General features: G+C 46.4%; 3 protein-coding genes across 3 annotated transcripts; 2 read left to right on the forward strand and 1 right to left on the reverse strand.

Moving 5' to 3' along the window:
• Positions 1-897: 897 nt before the first annotated feature.
• On the forward strand, positions 898-5,453 carry PGRI_085420 (CDR ABC transporter; the record flags this gene model as incomplete). The annotated part of the gene is made up of 4 exons (XM_040796256.1): positions 898-2,050; positions 2,107-2,789; positions 2,858-4,072; positions 4,137-5,453. 4 exons carry the CDS (start codon positions 898-900, stop codon positions 5,451-5,453), a joined length of 4,368 nt encoding a protein of 1,455 aa, XP_040650794.1.
• Positions 5,454-13,986: 8,533 nt separating this feature from the next.
• On the forward strand, positions 13,987-17,376 carry PGRI_085430 (guanine nucleotide exchange factor; the record flags this gene model as incomplete). Its single annotated transcript, XM_040796257.1, has 2 exons — positions 13,987-14,349; positions 14,404-17,376. 2 exons carry the CDS (start codon positions 13,987-13,989, stop codon positions 17,374-17,376), a joined length of 3,336 nt encoding a protein of 1,111 aa, XP_040650795.1.
• Positions 17,377-19,683: 2,307 nt separating this feature from the next.
• PGRI_085440 (putative DNA mismatch repair protein (Mlh3)) lies at positions 19,684-22,107 on the reverse strand (the record flags this gene model as incomplete). The annotated part of the gene is made up of 1 exon (XM_040796258.1): positions 19,684-22,107. The coding sequence occupies one exon, from the start codon at positions 22,105-22,107 to the stop codon at positions 19,684-19,686; it is 2,424 nt and encodes an 807-aa protein (XP_040650796.1).
• Between the last annotated feature and the right edge of the window lie 444 nt (positions 22,108-22,551).

The following is a 22,551-nucleotide window of genomic DNA, read 5'->3' on the forward strand; positions in this document are numbered from 1 at the left end:
TTAAGCGCAAGGTAAACAGTCGCAAATTTCCTGGTTTGAAACGAAGGCGCGTATTTCCTAATTGGGAAGACATAGGACCGGTCTGGTCGGCTAAGAAGTCGGCTAGATAAGACCCGGGTAGATCGGGATCGTCAGGGAACCCGTTATCGGGATTATCCATAGAATGCATCTGGGCCTCAGCATTTGTTGATCCAGACAAGTTAACGATTCTTCGAGGAACTTCGAGTGTCTAACAACTTGAATTTCATTCAGAATCATACAAACATAAACCCGCTAATACGGTAGTCCCTCATATCGATAGTATCACCGGAAATTTGCAGCAGACAGTAACCCACTCTAAGACGAGAAGTGGGAACGATTGATTCCTACATAGGGCTTTAGTTAACCGAAGCAAAACATAATACTTTGTACAGTGAAGCCCTAAAAGCCTCATATATTGATGTATAATAAAAGTCGGATGGATCGGGTATCTCTCCGGCTACCAGTGGTTACCTTGTTGAATAGTGATTGAATGAGGCCCGAAGAGTCCATTCGATCCAAGATTTGCCTAAAGCGGGTTCCACCATGGAATTCGGCCTGTGTGCCGGGCTTTCCAGGTCCCTGTGGATCTATGAATCTATTGATAGGGGTGAAACAATAGGTGTAGCCAGTGCATTAGCAAGAATAATGAACAGACCCGTAGTATAATATTGTTTCAGCCAATAATCGGCCACTGTTCAATGCCAGATATGAGATCTCTTATCCTTCGGATCTGGAGTCGGCATGTATAATGACTCGCCCCTTTTGAGGAGTCTTGTAGGATAAATATGCGAGTCCTCCCAGTCCAAATAACTTGTTCTAGAAATAATTAAATTTTACTCCCTTTGGCCAATCCCCACCGTTTCAAAGCCTCGTACTATGGAGCAGCATTCAGGCCTCCATGATGCCTCGCTGCACAGCGAGTACCACAATGAATACGAACAGGATACTCAAAATATCGGCGACGCACCTATCCACAAGCTCAACACTCACGATTTCACTAGCATGGAGACTCTACATATACCCCAGGCCAATATCCACGAAGCAAAGAGTGCCGAGACTCTGACTGTTGACAATGCTGGTACTTGCCTGCCCGCCAAGAAGACTGCAGAGTGGAGCATGACGCCGCAGGTGATCCGGAATGCAGAACGTGACGAAGCGGCCGGATTCAAGAGGCGCGAGCTAGGTGTTACATGGCAAGGCCTAACTGTCGATGTTCTTGCTGCCGAAGCCGCCGTCAACGAAAACATGATCTCGCAATTAAACGTCCCTCAGTTGATTAAGGATTTTCGCCGAAAGCCACCACTTAAATCGATCCTGTCCGACAGCCATGGATGCGTCAAGCCCGGAGAAATGCTACTTGTGCTGGGTCGCCCTGGTTCGGGATGCACCACGCTGCTCAAGATGCTATCAAACCGCCGCGAAGGTTATCACACTGTGAATGGCGAAGTACGCTTCGGAAACATGTCTCCCAAGGAAGCTGAAGACTACACTGGTCAGATTGTGATGAACACGGAAGAAGAGCTCTTCTACCCCCGCTTGACAGTAGCTCAGACTGTGGACTTTGCAACTAGACTCAAGGTTCCTTTCCATCTACCACATGGAGTCCAAAGTGTCGATGAATACACGGCCGAAACGAAACAGTTCCTTCTAGAGTCTATGGGAATTGCCCATACAGCTGATACTAAGGTTGGAAATGAGTTCGTCCGTGGTGTATCCGGTGGCGAGCGGAAACGAGTCTCTATTATCGAGTGTCTCGCGACAAGGGGTTCTGTTTACTGCTGGGATAACAGTACCCGTGGTTTGGACGCCAGCACCGCATTGGAGTGGGCAAAGGCTCTTCGTGCTATGACTGATGTTCTCGGCCTTTCCACCATTGTGACGCTATATCAAGCAGGAAACGGAATTTACAATCTCTTCGACAAGGTCCTTGTTCTTGACGAAGGAAAGCAGATCTACTACGGCCCTGCAGCTGCAGCTAAGCCTTTTATGGAAGATTTAGGCTTTATCTATACTGATGGAGCAAACGTTGGTAAGTCTTCCGACGTTTGGCAAACAACCCTGATATCAACTAATATAAAACGACAGGCGACTTCCTCACTGGGTTGACAGTCCCTACAGAGCGCAGAATTAGATCTGGTTGTGAGGACACATTTCCTAGAAACGCAGATGCCATTTTGGCTGAATACCAAAAGTCCAGCACCTACCACCGTATGGTCTCATCATATGACTATCCTGACACCGAAATCAGCCGCGAGCGCACAAATGCATTCAAAGAATCTGTTTCTTGGGAGAAGTCTTACCACTTGCCTCGGGGTAGTAGTCTGACTACCAGCTTTTGGGCTCAGCTCATCGCATGTACCAAGCGACAGTACCAGATTCTATGGGGTGAGAAGTCAACATTTATCATAAAACAGATTCTGTCATGTGCGATGGCCTTGATTGCTGGCTCCTGCTTCTATGACTCGCCAGATACCTCTGCAGGTCTCTTCACCAAAGGCGGTGCTGTCTTCTTCTCACTGTTGTATAACTGCATCGTTGCAATGTCCGAAGTCACTGAATCTTTCAAGGGCCGTCCGGTTTTGATCAAACACAAGGGCTTCGCTATGTACCACCCAGCTGCGTTTTCCTTAGCCCAGATTATGGCCGATTTCCCGGTTCTCTTTTTCCAGTGCACTATCTTCTCGGTTGTGATCTATTGGATGTCTGGACTGAAACATACAGCGGCTGCTTTCTTTATCTTCTGGGTTATCTTATTCACGACAACTCTGGTAAGTGGTCGTTTCATTTATTTCATTCTTGCGGCTGATGGATTCTGGACTAACTGTTACATCTTCAGTGCATTACCGCTCTCTTCAGATTTATTGGATCCGCTTTCAGTACCTTCGAAGCTGCGTCAAAGATCTCAGGAACTGCAGTCAAAGGCATTGTCATGTACGCCGGTTATATGATCCCTAAGCCTCAGATGAAGAACTGGTTTCTTGAGCTGTACTACACGAACCCCTTTGCCTATGCCTTCCAAGCTGCTATGTCAAACGAGTTCCATGGCCGCCATATCCCTTGTGTTGGTAAAAACCTAGTTCCAAGTGGCCCTGGTTACGAGGATGTTGGAGTTGAGAACCAAGCTTGTGCGGGTGTTGGTGGTGCTTTGCCAGGCGCCAACTATGTGACCGGCGATCAGTATCTTGGATCCCTTCACTACAAGTACTCTGAAATGTGGCGGAACTTCGGCGTCGTCTGGGCCTGGTGGGGATTCTTTGCCATCCTGACAATTGTTTTTACATCCTACTGGAAAGCAGGTGCTGGCTCTGGTGCTGCTCTTCTCATTCCCCGTGAGAAACTCAAGCAACACCACGCCGCCGTCTTAGATGAAGAAGCACAACGCAACGAGAAGACTGCTACCCGCGAAACCATGAATAGGCCCGTCCAAGTTGATGATCAAAACCTATCCCAGAACACGTCAATCTTTACCTGGAGAAATCTCACATATACTGTCCAAACCCCTACGGGTCATCGAGTGCTCTTGGATAATATTCACGGATGGGTCAAGCCCGGCATGCTCGGCGCCCTTATGGGATCTTCTGGCGCCGGGAAAACAACACTGCTCGATGTACTTGCTCAGAGAAAGACAGACGGTACTATCAACGGCTCTATTATGGTTGATGGGCGTGAGCTGCCGGTGTCTTTCCAGAGAATGGCGGGATACTGCGAACAACTTGATGTTCATGAACCATTCGCAACTGTGAGAGAAGCATTAGAATTCTCTGCTCTCCTTCGCCAGTCTCGCCACACTTCTAAGGCAGATAAGCTTAAGTATGTTGACACTATTATTGATCTTCTCGAGCTCCATGACCTAGCGGATACTCTCATCGGTAGTATTGGGAATGGACTCAGCGTTGAGCAAAGAAAGCGTGTCACAATTGGCGTGGAACTAGTGTCGAAGCCTAGCATTCTGATCTTCTTAGACGAGCCCACCTCAGGTTTGGACGGACAATCGGCCTATAACACCGTCCGTTTCCTTCGCAAATTGGCTGATGTTGGTCAAGCTGTTTTAGTGAGCCTTCGATTTTTTCAATTCAGCAGCTGCAAGATTGTATTGCTAACATGTCACATTATAGGTTACCATTCATCAACCTTCAGCGCAGCTCTTCGCTCAATTCGACACTCTCCTTCTCCTTGCAAAGGGCGGAAAGACAGTATATTTCGGAGACATTGGTGATAACGCAGCCTGCGTTAAGCAATACTTTGGCCAATATGGGGCCAAGTGCCCTACTGAGGCCAACGCAGCTGAGTTCATGATTGATGTTGTTACTGGCGGCATCGAGGCCGTTAAGGACAAGGACTGGCATCAGATTTGGCTCGACTCCCCGGAGCAAACTCGCATGATTACGGAACTGGACAGAATGATTACGGAAGCAGCTGCCAACCCCCCCGGAACAGTCGATGACGGATTCGAATTCTCTACTCCTCTCTGGGAGCAGACCAAAATTGTCACTCGGCGGATGAATATCGCCCTTTTCCGCAACACCAACTATGTCAACAACAAGTTCTCCCTTCACATTATCTCTGCTCTACTCAATGGTTTCTCCTTCTGGCGCCCCGGCCCAAGTGTGTCGGCATTGAACCTAAAGATGTTCACGATCTTCAACTTTGTCTTCGTCGCTCCCGGCGTCATCAACCAACTCCAACCTCTCTTCATCCAGCGCCGTGATATATACGACACCCGTGAGAAGAAGTCAAAGATGTACTCATGGGTTGCCTTTGTCACCGCACTGATTGTTTCTGAGTTTCCATATCTCTGCATCTGTGCGGTTCTCTACTTTGCCTGTTGGTACTACCCCGTCTGGAGACTTCCTCATGACTCGGACAGATCTGGCGCCACATTCTTCATGATGTTGATCTACGAGCTCATTTACACTGGTATTGGTCAATTCATCGCCGCCTATTCACCTAACCCGACCTTTGCTGCACTGGTGAACCCCCTGATCATCAGTACTCTTGTCCTGTTCTGTGGTATTTTCGTTCCGTATATGCAGCTCAACGTGTTCTGGCGGTACTGGATGTACTACCTCAATCCGTTCAACTACGTTGTCTCGGGCATGCTGACCTTCGGCATCTGGGGTGCCAAGGTCACCTGCAATGAGGATGAGTTCGCTTTCTTTGAGCCGCTCAACGGCACGACCTGCATGGAGTACCTGGCGGATTATATATCCGGCGCTGGCCACAGTATCAACTTGATCAACCCTGATGCTACAAAGGCCTGCAAGGTCTGTCAATATACGGACGGAAGTGATTTCCTGAAAAACCTCAACATCCTGAGCTACACTACTGGATGGAGAGATATCGGTATCTCGGTCATCTTCGCCATCAGCGGGTACGCTTTGGTATTCGGTCTCATGAAGCTGAGAACTAAGGCTTCGAAGAAGGCTGAGTAGGCTGATCATTTCTTCATCTTTTTCTAAAAGCCCTTCATTTCCTCCGAATCCTCACTGATTGGGGATTTCCCTTTCCGGATCTTTTGTCCACCATATTATCTTCATCTCTTCTATCCATAAACTACTTCCTTTGTTCACGGAACTATTTATTTCCTGATTTTGGCATACACATTTGCTTCTGATTCCGATACCGTGCCTCCGTTTCCGATCATGTTATCCTGCATACATGTTGTTAGCTAGCTAGATCGTAGATATAGAATAGAGAATAGAGATTATACATTCTTCAGCCTTTCACGCAAGAGCCCCGACGGGATTAACCTATTGTAGCAGTTACTAACATGATTCTACATAAATTGAGATACCCACCAACCTAAAAGGAATTGATAAAAGCTATAGACATATTTACTAGGTAGTTGAATCGATGTATTTACTACGGAGTAATATCAAATCATATTCTAGTTCTCCGAGATAGCCGCAAAATATGTACTTTTTGATTACTGACAGTATCCATAGTGTGATGGAATTGCATCGATTGGGCCAACGAGCTGGCGCGTGTACATTTTGTACTGGAGAACTTCTCCGGGGACGTACATAATTGCGATGCCTATTTCATCTTCCCGTATTCGCAAAGTCACTCCAAAATGGAAAGGGGAAGCAAATACCCCTATGATGGTGATTACTTCCCTAAAATGGATACAAACCGGATCGAGTGGAAATGACGACCCAGCGTCATGGGCCTTGGACGGGACCATTTGCTTTTTCTAGTCTCCCACGATCATTGCCTAACTCAAAGCTGACACCGACTGCCATAACTTCAAAGTTGGATTCGCTCCGAGAAGAGTGGCTTACCCCAATCTTCCCGCGACCACGAAATCGGGCGAACCACAGGGCAGATTGTCCGATATGCGCGACACTGAGTAGAAACTCGCCCCTGTATTCGTAGGTTCACAAGACAGAATCAATGGCGCGAAGGACTTCGAATCTGCAGAGACTTGGGCCATGAGCACTGTTTTCTAGTTTTCTTTTTTTTGTTTCCTGGCAATACTTGTTTATTTGGTTACTTGTTTATTTGGTGATTATTTGAGTGGCACAGACTGAGGTTTTGCAAGCTAATCACTATCACATCTCAGGCACATAAGCAGGTATTACTGTATTGCCCAAGGATGATCGCTCGGAGAATCTCCTCTTGGGGAAACCTCCCAGGTGGGGAAGAAGGAATGTAAGGTCCCAAGCTTGCTAAACAAGATACGAAGTATAAGAGTCTCGGGGAAATCTAGAATGTATGATAATAATTTAACGGGCCTTGTTTCTGTGTACAACAGTTGTATGTTATAAAATCATCCATAATAACCCGATACTCCAGCCAAGCAAAGATCGGCGGTGATAAGTGGAGTGAAGGCATTTCTTCGGTCATAAAGAACGAAAAGCTAAAGCTCCGCTGGTGAGCCGACATAGGTAAATCCTCGTACTCCGTAGAGATGCCGGGCTTTGAATTCTCATTTTCGGTTAAACGGTATAGAACAGCGTCAAGGTTCCTGATTAGAAGAACTGTAAATGAAAATTGCCGTTGAAAAAATTAACTGGTCGAACCTCAAGACCGTATACTCACAGAATGACGCAGGATCCATGTTCACAACTTCTAGGTAAGCCGGGTAAATCAAGAGTCGTGTGCTATGTGTAGAGAAGACCATGCTGTACCGAGTAGTACGGAGGAGAATAGCTATCTCAGGAAACAGTGGAGGTCAACAGTGGGTTGTTTCATCTCGTGGAGCTTTAAAAATGAGACTCTCTCCATTTCAATGCTTAATAGATTAACTGAAGACCAATACATCATTAACTACGGAGTCGAGGAACAGGAATAGAAACATGGAAATTCTGATTGTGAAGGAATGCTCCACGTGACACCCCCTATTCTCTGTTTTTGTTTTTTTTTTTTTTTTTTTTTTTTTTTTCCTTTTCGTTGCCGAGGCATCTTCATGCAACATTCTGCTCAATAAGGCCTAAGATTAATGATATATATATCTTTTGGGTAAAAATAAACTGTACGGAGTACGGACTACTCTATGATATTAGATTGTCCTTAACGCGACCAGGCGTCTCTATCGCGTCGCGGATGATCCCTCCAACGTGTCGTCCTGCACTATACAACATACTGATGATGGTACAGTCAAACACCTGTCATAAACCCCTTTTATCCCGTCCCAAGGAAAATGGCGCGAGTGTGGGGAGTCCATAGCACTTTACATTACAAACAAACCATTGATTCCCCCCCCCTCTTAGCGGGACGAAGTTAATGTCCCTATGAGACAACAGATCCATCACCCGTGGGCAATACAACATATATACGGAGTACATCCACATTATTCCGTCCTAAAAGCCAAGAAAATAGCCTTGTTGTCGCCACTGTGTTCTAGTCCTCGTGGATCATTTTGCCATGGCTGTCTTTCCGATAGGCCCGGCTAGTTTTCATCCCCACATAATCCCAAACCCCTGCTCATTGCGCAACGGCCAGGTTCATTTTAGGGGTGTTGACAGGGGATTGCTGTTTAGTCCCGCATTGCAATTCAAGCACGTGCAACATTAAACAGAGAAATCGAGCCGGGGATCTGAACGATTCTTTGTGCATTCCCCGAGACGGTGACCTTCAAGCCCAATTCTAGACTCGAACTTAACTCTGCAACTGCGGCACAGCCGCCCCTCCATCGGCATTTGAGGAGGGTATCGAACTATTGATTTTAAGGCAGAACAGATAGCTGTAACACCATGTTGCTATTTGGTGTTTTTTACCATTTTACCAATATAACACGGCTCAGTGTATTCAATTAATTAATGCTGTCTCCATTATACTTCATAAAGTGGATTTATGACCACATGGTGCATCAAACTCCACGAAAAGAAAAAAAAAAGACGCATTGTAAATCCCCAAGCCCCTGACCGAACGATCCTCCACTAAGGCAACCCGAGTCTTTGTCCCTGGGACCGGAAACACTTCCGCGAACACAACCAAAGTCCCTTGGGTACGCCAAAAAAGCAAGGAAAATGTGGTCCAATTTCTGGGTCAAGCTCTGCCTGATCGAATCTGGGCTCTCTGGATCCGATAATCGCCCGTCCCAATCTAATATCTCAGATCCTGGACAAGTGACAAAGAAATACGTCGCATATGGCGTCCCAACCCCGGTTAGTATCTACAGGGCGTATACGGAGTACCCCGTACGGAGTACTGCCGGCACATTTGATGTGCCGCTCTTTCGCCCTCGACAGCTCGACAGGTAACATAAGCTATCATGTATAATCTGTTGGTGGCGTCGGGGATATGGAAGAGGGCGAACAGAGGCGCAGACTAGCCCATAATCCCGGAAGGAAGTATGGAGTGCCGTCTGGACCGTTGCGCGTCAATGTGCCAGCCAATCCGCTAGCTGTATGCGTCCCGCATCGCCTTCTGGTGGCTTTCTAGTTGTATACATCGCACGGAGACTGTTCCGGACGGCTTAGGGTTTAGAGGATTAAGAGGATTAATGGAGCCTGGATTTTCGTCCATGTGGATTCTCACCTCGGACGAAATGAACTGTGGAGTATGATGGGTGGGGATGTGCGCGGAGCTCATATCTTTGTTTGTTCATTGCTCCCATATCGCCCCATCGACGAGCGTTCCTGGGCCGTTCTCTTTTATGCCCCAGGCTAAGTGGGCTTTCGTATTAGATCGATGTGAAACTTACGGTGTATGTATCGTTGACCGTTACCATCTAGCAAATTACTATACAAGGTCCGGTATCCTGTACTCATACTCGCCGTACTTTCTCCGACTAGATCCCTGTAGCAGGCAGCCTGGTATGTATATTGATTCCACGATTTTGGAAAATCTACTTCGTAGATGTCCAGGATTATAAATCTGCTTTTTGGACAGATTATGAATATCTATACAACTGTACTCCGTACTCCATAGTATATTGTATATCATCTATCCCTGTTTCCAGCCCACCGCTTTTCAGCTGCTCCTATTGTTGAGCTTGCATTATACATATGCATGGATGCATGTTGGCTTATTTTTTTTATCTAAACTGCTTGTCAATATCCTCCACATAGTATGTATGTATGGGTAATCCCTGTTCTTACTATATTTCAAGGTTCCGTCTTCCCACTCGAATCTCCAGGATGAGCTTGCGTTAAATTCAATGCCTAAAAACAGTGACGGGATTATTTATATTCATACTACTACGTATTAAGTTTTCTAACTCAGTATAATCGACAAGCATCATCTTCAGCAATACCTTAAACCCAAGAGAGGAAGAGCGGTGTGGGCGACTGTGTACAATATATGATAGGGGCTGAGAATATCATATTCAATTGGCTCTACCTAGGAATGAAAAATGAACATTTCAGTAGATGCCACATCTAGTAGCTTTGGTACTAACATGGTTACACGATCTTAATCGTGGCGTAACAAGCCACAAATGAACGAGCGGTCATCAGTACAACATAGAGACTTAGAAAACTCGGTGAGGAAACATGATCAAGAACTTGGAAAAAAAGCAGTCCTACATGTCAAATCACATAAGTTGCAATAGACCAACTCTATTGAGATCATAACCAAAATCTCCAAGGTTTGGAGCGCGATCTTGCAGCCGAATGCACGTACCGGCCCTAACTATGCATAAAACTGTGTTATTTCAGCCTCAGCCGCTCACTGCATCTCAGCAATCAAGTCCACGAGGTGACACAACATAAACCTAAAGATTTGGCCCGACAGCTAGAATTTGGATTGTCTGAATCATGTGCTAGCTATATTTGCTCTTACCCCAGAAATCGCAATATACTGCGTGGGTACTCCGTATATGTCGTTGATATTGCCCAACAATATGATATCATACTCAGCGTCGTCTAGGTTGTGGATGTATATGAGATTTTCTATGCAGCAATTACTATGTGCCTATAAATATATATCCATGAGATAGGAGAGACCCAGCAAGTAAGCCTCTCGACGCCACTTACATCCAACAGAGGTTCTTTCTATATGACAGACAGGTATAGCTCCTAGCCTATTATTTTGACTGCCGGGTTATACCGGGGTATAGATCTCGTTATTAATGGCAGGTTCCACTAACTCACGGATACCAGCATTGATCTTCCAAGACATCGACTCAGATCTCTCGCACTCTTCTCCTGTCTTGCGTCGGCAATTGCCCCCACGAGGATAACTAAGATATAGTACGGAGTACAACATAAGTGATCCAAGGATTAGTGTATTGCTCATCCTACCTCACGAATAAGCCGTTGGTCTCCTGTACGAGGAGATTACGGAGTAGATCATGTCGCACACGAAGAAACATCCTTAAGTGGAAATATCACCCGAGGGATAATCCTACAACAAAGATACCACACGCAGAGACATACATGTGTCTATCATAGAGACCATTGCTGATCCAGACCCTAAGCCTCGAGATAGCACAGCTCCTACCTAAAACGGGTGCCTAGATGTGCATCGGGCTTCTCAACCTCGGCGACCATATTCAATAGATTAAAGTAAATGTGACGACACCTCACTTCGACGATCTCTTGTCAACCAGACGGGTCCTGCAGCACAATGGCTATACTTGTGCAAATTTCTTTGGGAGAATGACCGTGCATGCCCCACTGCTTGGGCACGAGTCTGTCAGAACGTGATATCCTTGTGTGCTATGCAGCTTGCTGACGAAGATATGAAAAGCCAAGCGAATAGTGAGCCAGCAGCTTAAGTTAATGGACTACATACATATTTAGGGGTAGTTTGATTTATGTCTGTAGGTAATATCAATATGAGACAAGCAAACAGTCAGAGACCGCACGGGCTGGCCCTTTGATTGTACATATATGTAAATTGTAATCATATGCATTGTGCGATTGGCTTTGGTGTTGTATCTATAGAGAGTAAGGGAGACAACTTTGAAACATAACCATAACCAAACAGACTGTAAATTTTAGTCTCAAGATCGACTCTACGCGATCTCTACTCCGTATACGCGAGCGTAAAAAGCAGATCTCAGAGACTAAGCTTGGAACGTGACTCCGGCACGGAGATTCCACCCCTTGAAGGCATAGACCGCAGATCGTATTTTGGCCATAATGTGATGATATCGAGGGGGCTTGCATTAATATGACAGCCATTGGACCCCACACAGGAGAGGCGTTCGGAGTTTTTTTTTTGGTTGTTATTTTTTTTTTGGAGCTGTTGGCTCACTTTAGACAGTTCCCAGGCTGACCTACCATTAGTCACATATTAGTTATCCCAAGGTCAGGGACTAGCAGTTTTATATTTCCCTTTAAGGAGGCAAAGACTCAAGAACATGTGACGGCCAACCAATGCATGCTAAGGTGAAATAAATATGCGTTTTTACACATTTCAATGTCGACTGGAAACTGCAGAATCACCAACTTCACGCAGCTCTGCGAAACTGTTGGTCGAGCTGCGGGAGGACGTGCGAGTGATGAGAAGTTGTGATCTGTATTACAAGTTCGATACTGTCTCTAATTACTCTAAGCCTAGACTATGAATCAGCTTATCAATGTGACTTTCATATGTTTGCCTTGAAAATTGTTAAATAGAAAATATTCCGAAGCTTTAAGGATACTGTCAACAAAAGTACGGTTAAATTTTTTCATACGGTAAGGCATTCCCCTCGCATCTATTATTATTTTAGGTCTTAGACACGGGTCTGCGTCATGATCCCTGCTTCACATATCTTGGGATCTAGGTATGCCTCTGTAGATAGCTGTTTATTTCAGCTGTGGAACTTTGCGAATCTGTGATTATCGCCCCACGCGGGAAAAAGAAACAGGGGAAACTGGGTACTCCGTCTGGATTTCAATGGAGACCGGGGTAGGGGGATTGGAGATTGGAGATTTTTTTTATGTGTGCGGATTACCGATGAGTATCCGGAGTACGGACTACGAAGTACCTATTTTCCATTAAAAAATGATAAACCATAACGGCCACTGAAAGGAAGAAAAAAAAAAAAAAAGACTTTTGGCGGCTGTCACTTTGGGGGCCGGTCGCCTGCGCTGTCGATCCTATCCCGGAAAGATATTGACAGGAGAACAAAAGTTCCCTCTTTTAATGATTGATCGAGTCTCCCTGCAGGCTAGAGCACACACGGTCAATGCATTAAGACATGGCCTGATTTTAACTCCACAGGATTTATCGGATTGTGGCAATATGATTGGTCTTAGACAATAGGAGTTTTCAATTCTAAACAAATCAAAAGAATCTATTGCGGTCGGAGACGAAGGAGAGTTGGTACTTGTGAGATATGTACCTTTTAGCCTATTTGTTAGTATAGCGGGTACTTTCGTACTTAGTACTTAGAAGGTACTCATGCGTACATAATAGACAGGCCAAATTCTCGAAGGGGTTTTTTTTCACTTTCCTATTTACAATTTGTGTACTTTCTATTTCTTTTTGAGTTGAGAAGGATAGAAAGAGAACTATTCATAGTACATATAAATTTGGAAGTTTGAATGTACATAGTATACAACATACAACATACATATGTAGATTCCGAAATGAAAAAAAAAAAGGAAAAGTGAAAAAAACCCAAAAAAATCCCAAATGGAAAATCCCAAAAATTAAAGAATATAGAATTTTTAAAATACATCCGGTATGGTACCCGTCACATTCTAACAGAATACATTACATATCCATACAGACCCATTACTGGATCGATCGAGTCCCAGAAGATTCAAAGACTCGAAGGAGAGCTATTATTCCACTTATTTCCCTTTACTTTCTCCCCTGATACCAAAGCTTCACTTTCTACTTTCTACTCCGTACCTTGAGTTGTATTGCTGCCGGTGGCAATTACCTATACTTAGCATTCTTTCCCTTTATATCCCTTCCGCCCTTGCGTTACCTTATTCGGCATTGGTTCAAGTCCTTGCTGCGACTCTTCTCCCCTTCATAGGCATTGCATTATTTACCATCCCTTGATATTGGGATTTGAACTCGTCATCCCGGGACCTTGAATGTTCCGGACTCCTTGAAAGGAAGTCTGTTTGGATCTGTGTATAGTCTTTGATTACTTGTTAATATTGTTTTTCTGGGTGTATGTCTTTGAAGCTCCTAAATCCCCTTCTGGCATTCCCAAGCCCTCGACCTCCTTGGGCGCATTCCAAACATTCAATCCCTATACTCTATACTATCCTTGAACGCCAATTGACCTGGATTGTATAGGACCCCAGCCTCTGGCGATCCAATTCCTCCCCTCCTTGACTATCCAACGCCACTAGCCTTCGATACTTGTCTTTTTTGGATTTACTGAGCCATGTCCATTGCACCTATCGAATAAACGCCTTCGGTCAGTGACCTCAGAGGCTTGGAGAAGAATTTAGTCAAAGGAACCAACAAGAGATGGAACCAATGAAGCCACACATCCCCCCGCTAAAGATCTCGAAATCCAATTCGAATTTATCAAACGACCGTACATCTATACAGAGTCGAATTTATTCTGCCTGGGGCTCAGAGATGACTCCTCCGTTAACACCACAAGACGCCCACACAAACATGGATCAATTCGAGGCCCCAAGGCCTGTCTTTCACAACTACCTGCGCGCCTTCTATCCTTTTCACCCGGCCGGCAATGTCTCTCCATCGACCGTCACACTCCCTCTGGACCAGGGAGACATCATTTTGGTACACTCCGTTCATACCAATGGCTGGGCCGATGGTACACTATTAGATTCTGGGAATCGAGGCTGGTTGCCCACCAATTACTGTGAAGCATACGACCAATTGCCTATGCGTCCTTTGTTGAAGGCCTTGACTGATTTCTGGGATATCATTCGGGGAGGATGCGGGTCATCACTAAAGGATTTTGGAAACCAAGACTTGATGAGAGGCCCTATCGCTGGCGTGAGGTTTCTACTGGTAAGTACCAACCAGAACTAAACAAGAAAAACCACAGGGCTTATGATTCCACAGGAAAAATCAGAATGTCTTACTCGAGAATCCCCCCTGATAAGGAGGTTCGATGGGCTACGCAGAATTCGGAAGGCTTTACTATCTGACCTTTCTTCACTGGTGAAAACCGCGAAGAAGTTCCAGGAAGTTGCCAACGGGGTCCCGTCGGAAGATGAGGTTGAAACTATTTTGGATGAGATGCTGCTCAAGGCTTTCAAAATTGTTACCAGAGGAGTTCGATTCCTCGACGTGTGGAATGAGGAGGTAGGCCTGAGCAGAACAATCGCCGAGTTGGATGGGCCCGGCGAGAGCCTATCCCAGTACAACATGCCATTGACTCCCGCCTCCGAGAGTTTCAGCCTGGGCGATAATGATGTGCCTGATCGATCTGAGTCACGAATGCTGGAATCACGACTGGAGTCACGGCAGATGAGCCATAGCCGTATGGATATGAGTCGGTCATCGATGCGCACGGAGATAGTTGATCACAGACCCGCATCCGTCGCCACGAAACGGGTTTCTGTGTCGCATCGCATGTCAGTCTCTGGTCCTTCTACGACCCTTGGGGCCCAGAATCTGGCATCCGAACGCCTTGGAACGACATATGATGCGTTCCTCGGTGTGCTTGGGTCATTTATCGGGCTTCACATGCAGTCTCGCTCCTCGACGGAGCTGGTTGTTACCACCCAGCAGGCCGTCCAGTCGTGCAGACAACTGTTAAATGTCGTCGAGGTAGTGTGCGAGCATGACACACACCGCAGCGTGTTTCTCGAACAGGCACGAGAGACTATGTGTGAGAAGCTATCTGAGCTTGTTCATGCTGCGCGCGACGTGTTCCGCCCCGCACAACTACCAGACGATGATCTTGTGTTTATGCCAGACGAAGGGAAACGTCTTGTGGATGCTGCGACTGACTGCGTACGAGCAGCTGGAAACTGTTTGGCGAAGGCTCGCCTAGTGCTTGAGCAAATTGGTGATCTGGAGCTTGACCCTGAACATTATGAAGAGAGGGGACAGGACTTGTCAGGCATTGACTCCCCACAAGAACAGCCTGAGACTCCCGTAGAACAAGAACGCCAGGAACTGTCACTTCGCCTTCCCCCACCTCCTCTTCAAATTCCTAGTACCACATACTCTCCTCCCACACCTGCCCTTACCGACGCTACAACACCTTCATCCTTCCAGTCTCATATCACAAATTCCCCCGCCAATATTACCGCCCTTTCCTCTCTACACAGTTCTGCCATCCTCCCCACCCACATGGAGAACAACTCTTCTTTCGAGTCTGTCAACAGCAGCTACCGTGAAAGTCATCCCAAGTCTGATGTGAGCGAATCATTTGGCCGTGGAGTCACAAGCAACGGTAGCAGCTTCACATATAACAGCTACGCACGTGACTCTGAGATGAGTGGTCTTTCGCAAACCTCAACTCGGGCTACCTCACCTGATATTGGGGGTAGCTTCCAGGGTAGCTTCACAGTTCACTCGCTGAAGGAAAGTTTAAGCTACTCCACCCTCGCAGAGGAGAACGAGGAGACAGAGGCCAACATACTTGAAAAGACTTTTGCGCATGAACTTATTTACAAGGAAGGTTCGGTGATGGGCGGTAGTCTCCGTGCTCTTATTGAGAAGCTGACTGCTCATCAATCCACCCCTGACGCGATGTTCGTCTCAACCTTTTATCTCACCTTCCGTCTCTTTGCGACCCCTCTTGAGTTTGCCGGGGCTCTCGCCGAACGCTTTGAGTACATTGGTGACACACCCCACGCTTCTGGACCAGTCCGTCTCCGTGTGTACAACATTTTCAAAGGCTGGCTCGAGTCCCACTGGCGCCACGATCGTGACAACACAGCTCTTGATTTCATCGTCAACTTCGCAAACACGCGACTCGTGGTCGATCTCCCCACTGCTGGCAAGCGGTTGCTTGATTTGGCCAGCAAGGTGTCGGCAGTTGGTGGCCCTCTTGTGCCTCGCTTAGTTTCTTCCATGGGCAAGACTAACACCTCCATTGCTCAATACATTCACCCTGATACCCCCTTACCTCCTCCCATCCTTGGGAAAAAAGAGCACAACTTGCTCAAACAATGGAAGAATGGCGAAGCCTCCATAACCATCCTTGATTTTGACCCACTTGAGCTCGCCCGTCAGCTCACCATCAAGGAGTCGCGCATTTTCTGCTCGATCCTCCCCGAGGAGCTCTTGGACACGGAATGGACTAGAAAGTCTGGCTCGTTGGCTGTAAATGTCCGTGCCATGTCAACTCTGTCGACTGATCTCGCCCATCTCGTTGCGGATTCGATTCTGTACCTCGAGGAGCCCAAAAAGCGTGCCGCCACCATCAAGCACTGGGTCAAGATTGCAAACAAATGTCTCGAGTTGAACAACTACGATTCGCTTATGGCCATCATCTGCTCATTGAACTTATCGATGATCTCTCGACTAAAAAAGACTTGGGACATTGTATCGCAGAAGACCAAGACTGCCCTCGAGCAGCTCCGCAGCATCGTCGATGTGTCTCGTAACTATGCAGTTCTCCGTCAGCGCCTTCAGAACCATGTGCCTCCTTGTCTCCCATTTGTCGGTACCTACCTGACGGACCTCACATTTGTCGATCACGGCAACCAATCTCTCCGTACTCTCTCCACCGATGACAGTGAAATGGCCGTCATCAATTTCGATAAGCATATGAAGACAGCTCGCATCATCAGTGAACTCCAACGGTTCCAGATCCCCTACCGTCTGACCGAAGTCCCGGAGCTACAGGCCTGGATGCAGAATGAGCTCGTGCGCGTGCGTTCAAATGGCGAAACGACCGCACAAACCTTCTACCGCCGCTCTCTGGTCCTTGAGCCCAGAGAAACCTCTCGCAGTGCTACCACTCTTCAATCCCAGCCCGAAACCAATCCTTCCATGCTCGACAATGCCAAGGACAAGTTCGACTTCCTCTCATGGACCAACCAGTCCAAGGTGAAGCCCGTCACGACACATGGATAAACGACTTACATTCACCCACACCATCACCCGTCTATCACAACCTAATGACTGATGACCTCTTCTCATTTCCGAATTACTGGTGTTCTAATCAACATCCTTGATCATTTTCTTGCGATCTGTGAATATCCTATCATTCTTGTCTTACTATTTACTTCTTTTTATTCTTGGGCGGTACTTGTATTTTTTTTTGGTTTGTTTGTTTGTTTTTGCGATTTCTCTTGCGAGAAAAGTGGCATTTGAAAAGCGGCTATGGAACGGGACCCGGGACTACCCAAATGGAGTTTACCAAGGGCCTTGTTTTATGTGATTTGTTTAATTTATTCCTTGTCTATTCTGTTCTTGTTATGGTTGGGAACGGAGAAAGGGGACAGGTGGACTAGGAAAGCATTTTTATCTGTCAACTGAGCGTTTCCTACATCGGATATCCTCTTGGCAATACTTTTGTCTCACGGCTTCTGTATAGGGACACTCAAAAGCTGCCTGGAATGCAAAATACGCTTTAATTTCAACTGTTTCTTTATCAACAAATCGTAACTGTGACCTTGTTTTGCCTCGTATCACGTCAACTTTCTTCTGGCCAGACTCCTTTGCTTGGCCAATGCCAGTGCTGAATTGGACTCGTTTACTGCTTCTCAGATCCGCATACTATAGATCTTTGACCTTGAGTGAGATAGGGATGAGCTATCCGAATTGAGAAACCCTGATACCTTCCTCTAGACTCTGTTTCTGCCTGAGTACTGATGGCTGTAGAACTACCTTGGTCGCATGTCACGACCCACTCCTGAGTGAGGGTCGCAGTGGACCTATGAGAGACTCGAGGATTCGAGGACTCGGAATGGATCATGTGACTTCGCTAAGTCCGCACCGCGCACTACTATAATACTGGAACTCGGAGCAATAGAGAGGCTCAGAGTTCAGTTTGAATACACACAGTACTAGTGCCAATAGCCTTCGCAGTAGTATTGTAATACCCCTGTCACTCTGATCATCTAAACCGAAGCCCTGCGCAGTGGGGCTTCACATCGCAGGCTGTTTCATTTGAAGATTGAGTATAGTATAAGAACAGTTAGTCCTAAGCAGTTTCCAGTACGATTGAATTAATATCAACTCTCCAGTTTCTCCTATTCATACATATTAGTGAACTCTTATCTATAGCTCGGCAAGGTAGTAGATTGCTAGGTTGCTAGGTTCCTGGGTTAAATAGGATTGCCTACTAGTAACAAGCAGAAGTATTACTGATATTATTGTAGATGAGGGTTGGCCACGTTTTCTTACTTTGTATGCTACGTACGTGTCACAGATAGAAATCCTCAATGCAGGGTGTATTACTGTAAGAAAAGCCTTTGAATTCTGCTCATAGGTCTCACGGTGACCCGTCGAAATGCGTAAGGTCAGCAAAGAACATTGAACTCCGTAAAGAGAATCAAATTACTGGACTAAGTACGCTAAGAGTGACAACTTATCTACTTAAATAAATGAAAGTCCGAAGTTCGAAAGATGTGTGGCTTTTATGTTTTTGTATTGTTCATAACTTACATAGATATTGCTATTCGTGGGAAGTAAACCTGTTATAGTGTCATTTTTAGGTACTTCATATTTTTATTAGTGGCCAATCCTTGCATGAACCTCTCCATATCTACGGAGGATTTCCTGTATCCAAATCCATGCAAGGGATATGCCCAAAGGACCTCAATTTTGGAAAGAAAAGCCCCTCAAACTTGTGCATTTCAGCCGACAGACCGCTACCATTACATTGAGTTGTTTGAGTAATGCGACTGCCTAGGATAAATTGAAATATATACCCTGCACGATCTATCTTGTTTATTCATGCAAGAAGATGAAAGCAGGCTTACGAGTACAGAGTACGGAGTACTCCGTACTAAGATGCAGAGTGTCCAGCTGTGCCTTGCTAAATGCCAGGTCACATCTAGGTTTGACCTAAACGGAAAAGTCGTCTGAATATTCACAATCAAAGGCGTATTCTGTGCCAATTTGAGAATGGGAAATGTGAGGTATCATAAAAGTGAAACATTCTGTTAGCTTCAGCATCTTAAGAGGTCAAAGTAGACAGGGTTTCAGTTGATTCAAAAGCTTTGGACCAATATTGTAATGTTGACCAGGAGCAAACGAAGAAGAAGAAAAAAAGTCAGTATGTGCTTTGTGTGCCTGCAGTTTGCCAAATCCCAAAGGTCGATAATTCATTGACTGCCAAAGATGGACTGATGTAAGTAATGTACACATTCCCAGTGTCAACACCTTTACATTTAATATATCCCAAACTGCCTATAAGACAACCCCATATTCCAACTATATTACATAACGGGTTCTAAACGCCTCTACGAAATCCAAACTCATGCCGTTATCATAAACTTCTCTAGCATCCAAGTCTAGCGGCAATGAAACGGCAATGCCAGAGAGGGTTCGTAAATCAAGTATAGGGACCATCGAAGGGCGGCCGTGGGCGCATTGAAACGGGAAGGCACAATGGGCTAGCCTAGAGACCAAGGCCTGACACTCTTCAAGGTTCAATGGGTCATTGAACATGATAGCAGTGCGACAAGCGCGGGAGTTAAGAAGGTCCACGATGCCCTGGGGGCATCCATTCATCTGCTGAATCCATGAACGTGAGACAGATGATATTGAGGTTCCTTTGTGTACCACATCGTCCATGGCTGATAGTCCGCGATCATGGTCAATATCTTCGGCTTTAAATGCTTTCTTCGACTGGAACAGCTTCCTGCCATCTTCCTCACTTGACCAGGTCTCACGTCTCATCAAATCAATCAATACACGAGGCTCGAGCCGACAGCGTTCGGCTATTAGAACAGGAAGAGTATGCACGGTGATCAAGACAGTAGAGTTGGTCGAGGCACGTGTCGTATACTCAATACCCCAGCCCGAGAAGAGAGCCATACATTTTTGGAAGAGATCACCCTCTGTCAGTGAGACTTCAAACGCTAAAGGAGCAACTTGCACAGTGTGCACTCGACTCCCCGACTCTAAATTCTCACCTAGGTCGGGAGAAAGGAACATCTCCTTAAACAAGAGTTCAATCCGACATCGCTCATCAGCCGCGTGTTGATCGATTAAGAGAAGAATATCATCGGATTGACCTTCCCAACCGAGATTGACGGGAGTGGTATGGAACTTGGCCAAGATGAACTTTTTGTCCACCTGGGCTATCACCTCGGCACCCTCGAGCGCACGGCGTTGAAGTTTTCCTCGATACTTGGCAACCTGCGCGGTATCAAGAGACCCGATGCCCTTGAAGCAGTCGTGCGAAGAAGTAATTGTACCCTGCTGACCGGCGGTCCCTGCGTCTAGGTTCGGTATCGGCATTTCTGTCCGGCTGAAGGAAGGATTGTCCCATTCACCCAACAGGTTTTCTATCCAAAAGGTTTGCACTGGATGCTTAGACGGGGTATCGACACCATTGGCAGGAGTACGCTGGGTAGCTGATGACTTCCGAGAGTTCATCGTTTGACCCGTTCGAGGATTAATAATATAGGCCAATTTGGTATGGGGATCGACCCAGGTGATCATCTTGTCAGATATCGAGTCGCTGGGGAAATCCTCTGCTTTGTCCCTACCCTTGCTAGAAATCATTTTATTCACGGGTCTTGGATAAATTGTGCACTCCTCGTCATAATTTCGACGGTTTCGCCTATGTTTAGCAAGAACAAAGGAACTGTTTCCCTGTGTTACGTCAGGCGCCGCATGTGAACGCTGAGGCGTTCGATGGGTCGGAGAATGTCCTTTGAGATCCTTAGCTCTTTTTACTCTAGACCAATTGGCGAAGCTTTGACCAGAGTTCAGAGACTGGGCTCTTGAGAATGAGGGGATTTTCACACGACTGCTAAATGCCTCTTCGGCGCTCAAAAGCGACCGACCTTGCTGTAGGGGGCCACCAGAACTACCAGCTGCTCGGGAGACTTTGGAACGAATACCCTGGATTTGGCCTGGTGGCATGGTCTGCTGTTTGCCGCTACGAGGGCGGAGATCGTGTTGCTTCAAAAATTCATGGACCATGGCTCCAAGCACATCAACGATGCGCTGGACCGATTTGGCGGATTCTGGAAGATGCTCAGATCCATCATCGTCCAGCTGTATGGCAGTCTTTGTGTCAATTCGGATGTAAAACATTGGCCACTTATTGATGGTATTTGCCCAGCTTCGAGTGCTTGCGTTACTTGGGGCATCAAGCTGGTTTGTCGAAGATGCAGAATGTGGAACAGAACTTCGGTCAGACATGACTGCAACATTACTGAAATCAGACGCAGCAAATAGCCGGTTGACTTCGTTATAAAGAACGTTCGAGGTATGGCGCGACAGAACGGGTTCTTTCCCCAAAGAGATGAACTGACACTTTCGAGTTGGACTAGGTTGGAGAGATATTGCCCCCCGAACTATGAATTCAGAAACTGACGCTGAAATTTCATGCCAGCCATCCAAGTTTTGTGGTGCAACCAGCCCAGATTGCGCGAGAATTAACCGGATGTTTTTGAGGTCAAACTCCATCTGGCCGTAAGAGGTGCGTGCTTCGGGCCCGGAGGTAGTTGCAAGACGAACGGACATCCGTTTATTTCTTTCTACATCGACAAGGACAAGTTTAGAGAATCGAGGATTGGCCAAAAGCAGAGACACTAAGGAAATCCTTAGATGGTCCCACTCTCGTTCTAGCTCGTCCGGGCGCTGAAGGCTGAGGGCTCGGCTCTTGACCCGAACTGGCATGTTTCCAAAAAGGTCATTGACGGTCACAGACGTGCCATGATTAGCAGAGCGAAGCACCTGATGTGGAGGCGCAGGGATTAACCGAGCCACAGGCGTCGAATGATGAAGAATTAGCGAGTTTGTGCATCCATGAAGAATGTGACGAGAAGTCACAGTGAGTAGAGACAGCGAGGCCAAAGAAGCTAAGAACAAGCCCCGATGGCCGTACAAGCCACTCAGTTTGGATTTGGAAGTATCTATTGCATATGTCAGCTAACATACATTAAAACCTCAAGGTTGGGAGACATGCGGTGAGGCTTGCCCAGCCCTCCTGTAATTTCGAACTCGACCGGAGGGATTCCATCGCCATCATCTTCAACTATACAGCCACCTCGTTTGAAATCGACAGTGACGAAGACTGATTGTGCATTGGCATCCAAAGAATTCTTGACTAGCTCCAAAATG

The sequence above is a fragment of the Penicillium griseofulvum genome, assembly GCF_001561935.1.
Source record: "Penicillium griseofulvum strain PG3 chromosome Unknown contig_11, whole genome shotgun sequence".
Taxonomy (NCBI): domain Eukaryota; kingdom Fungi; phylum Ascomycota; class Eurotiomycetes; order Eurotiales; family Aspergillaceae; genus Penicillium; species Penicillium griseofulvum.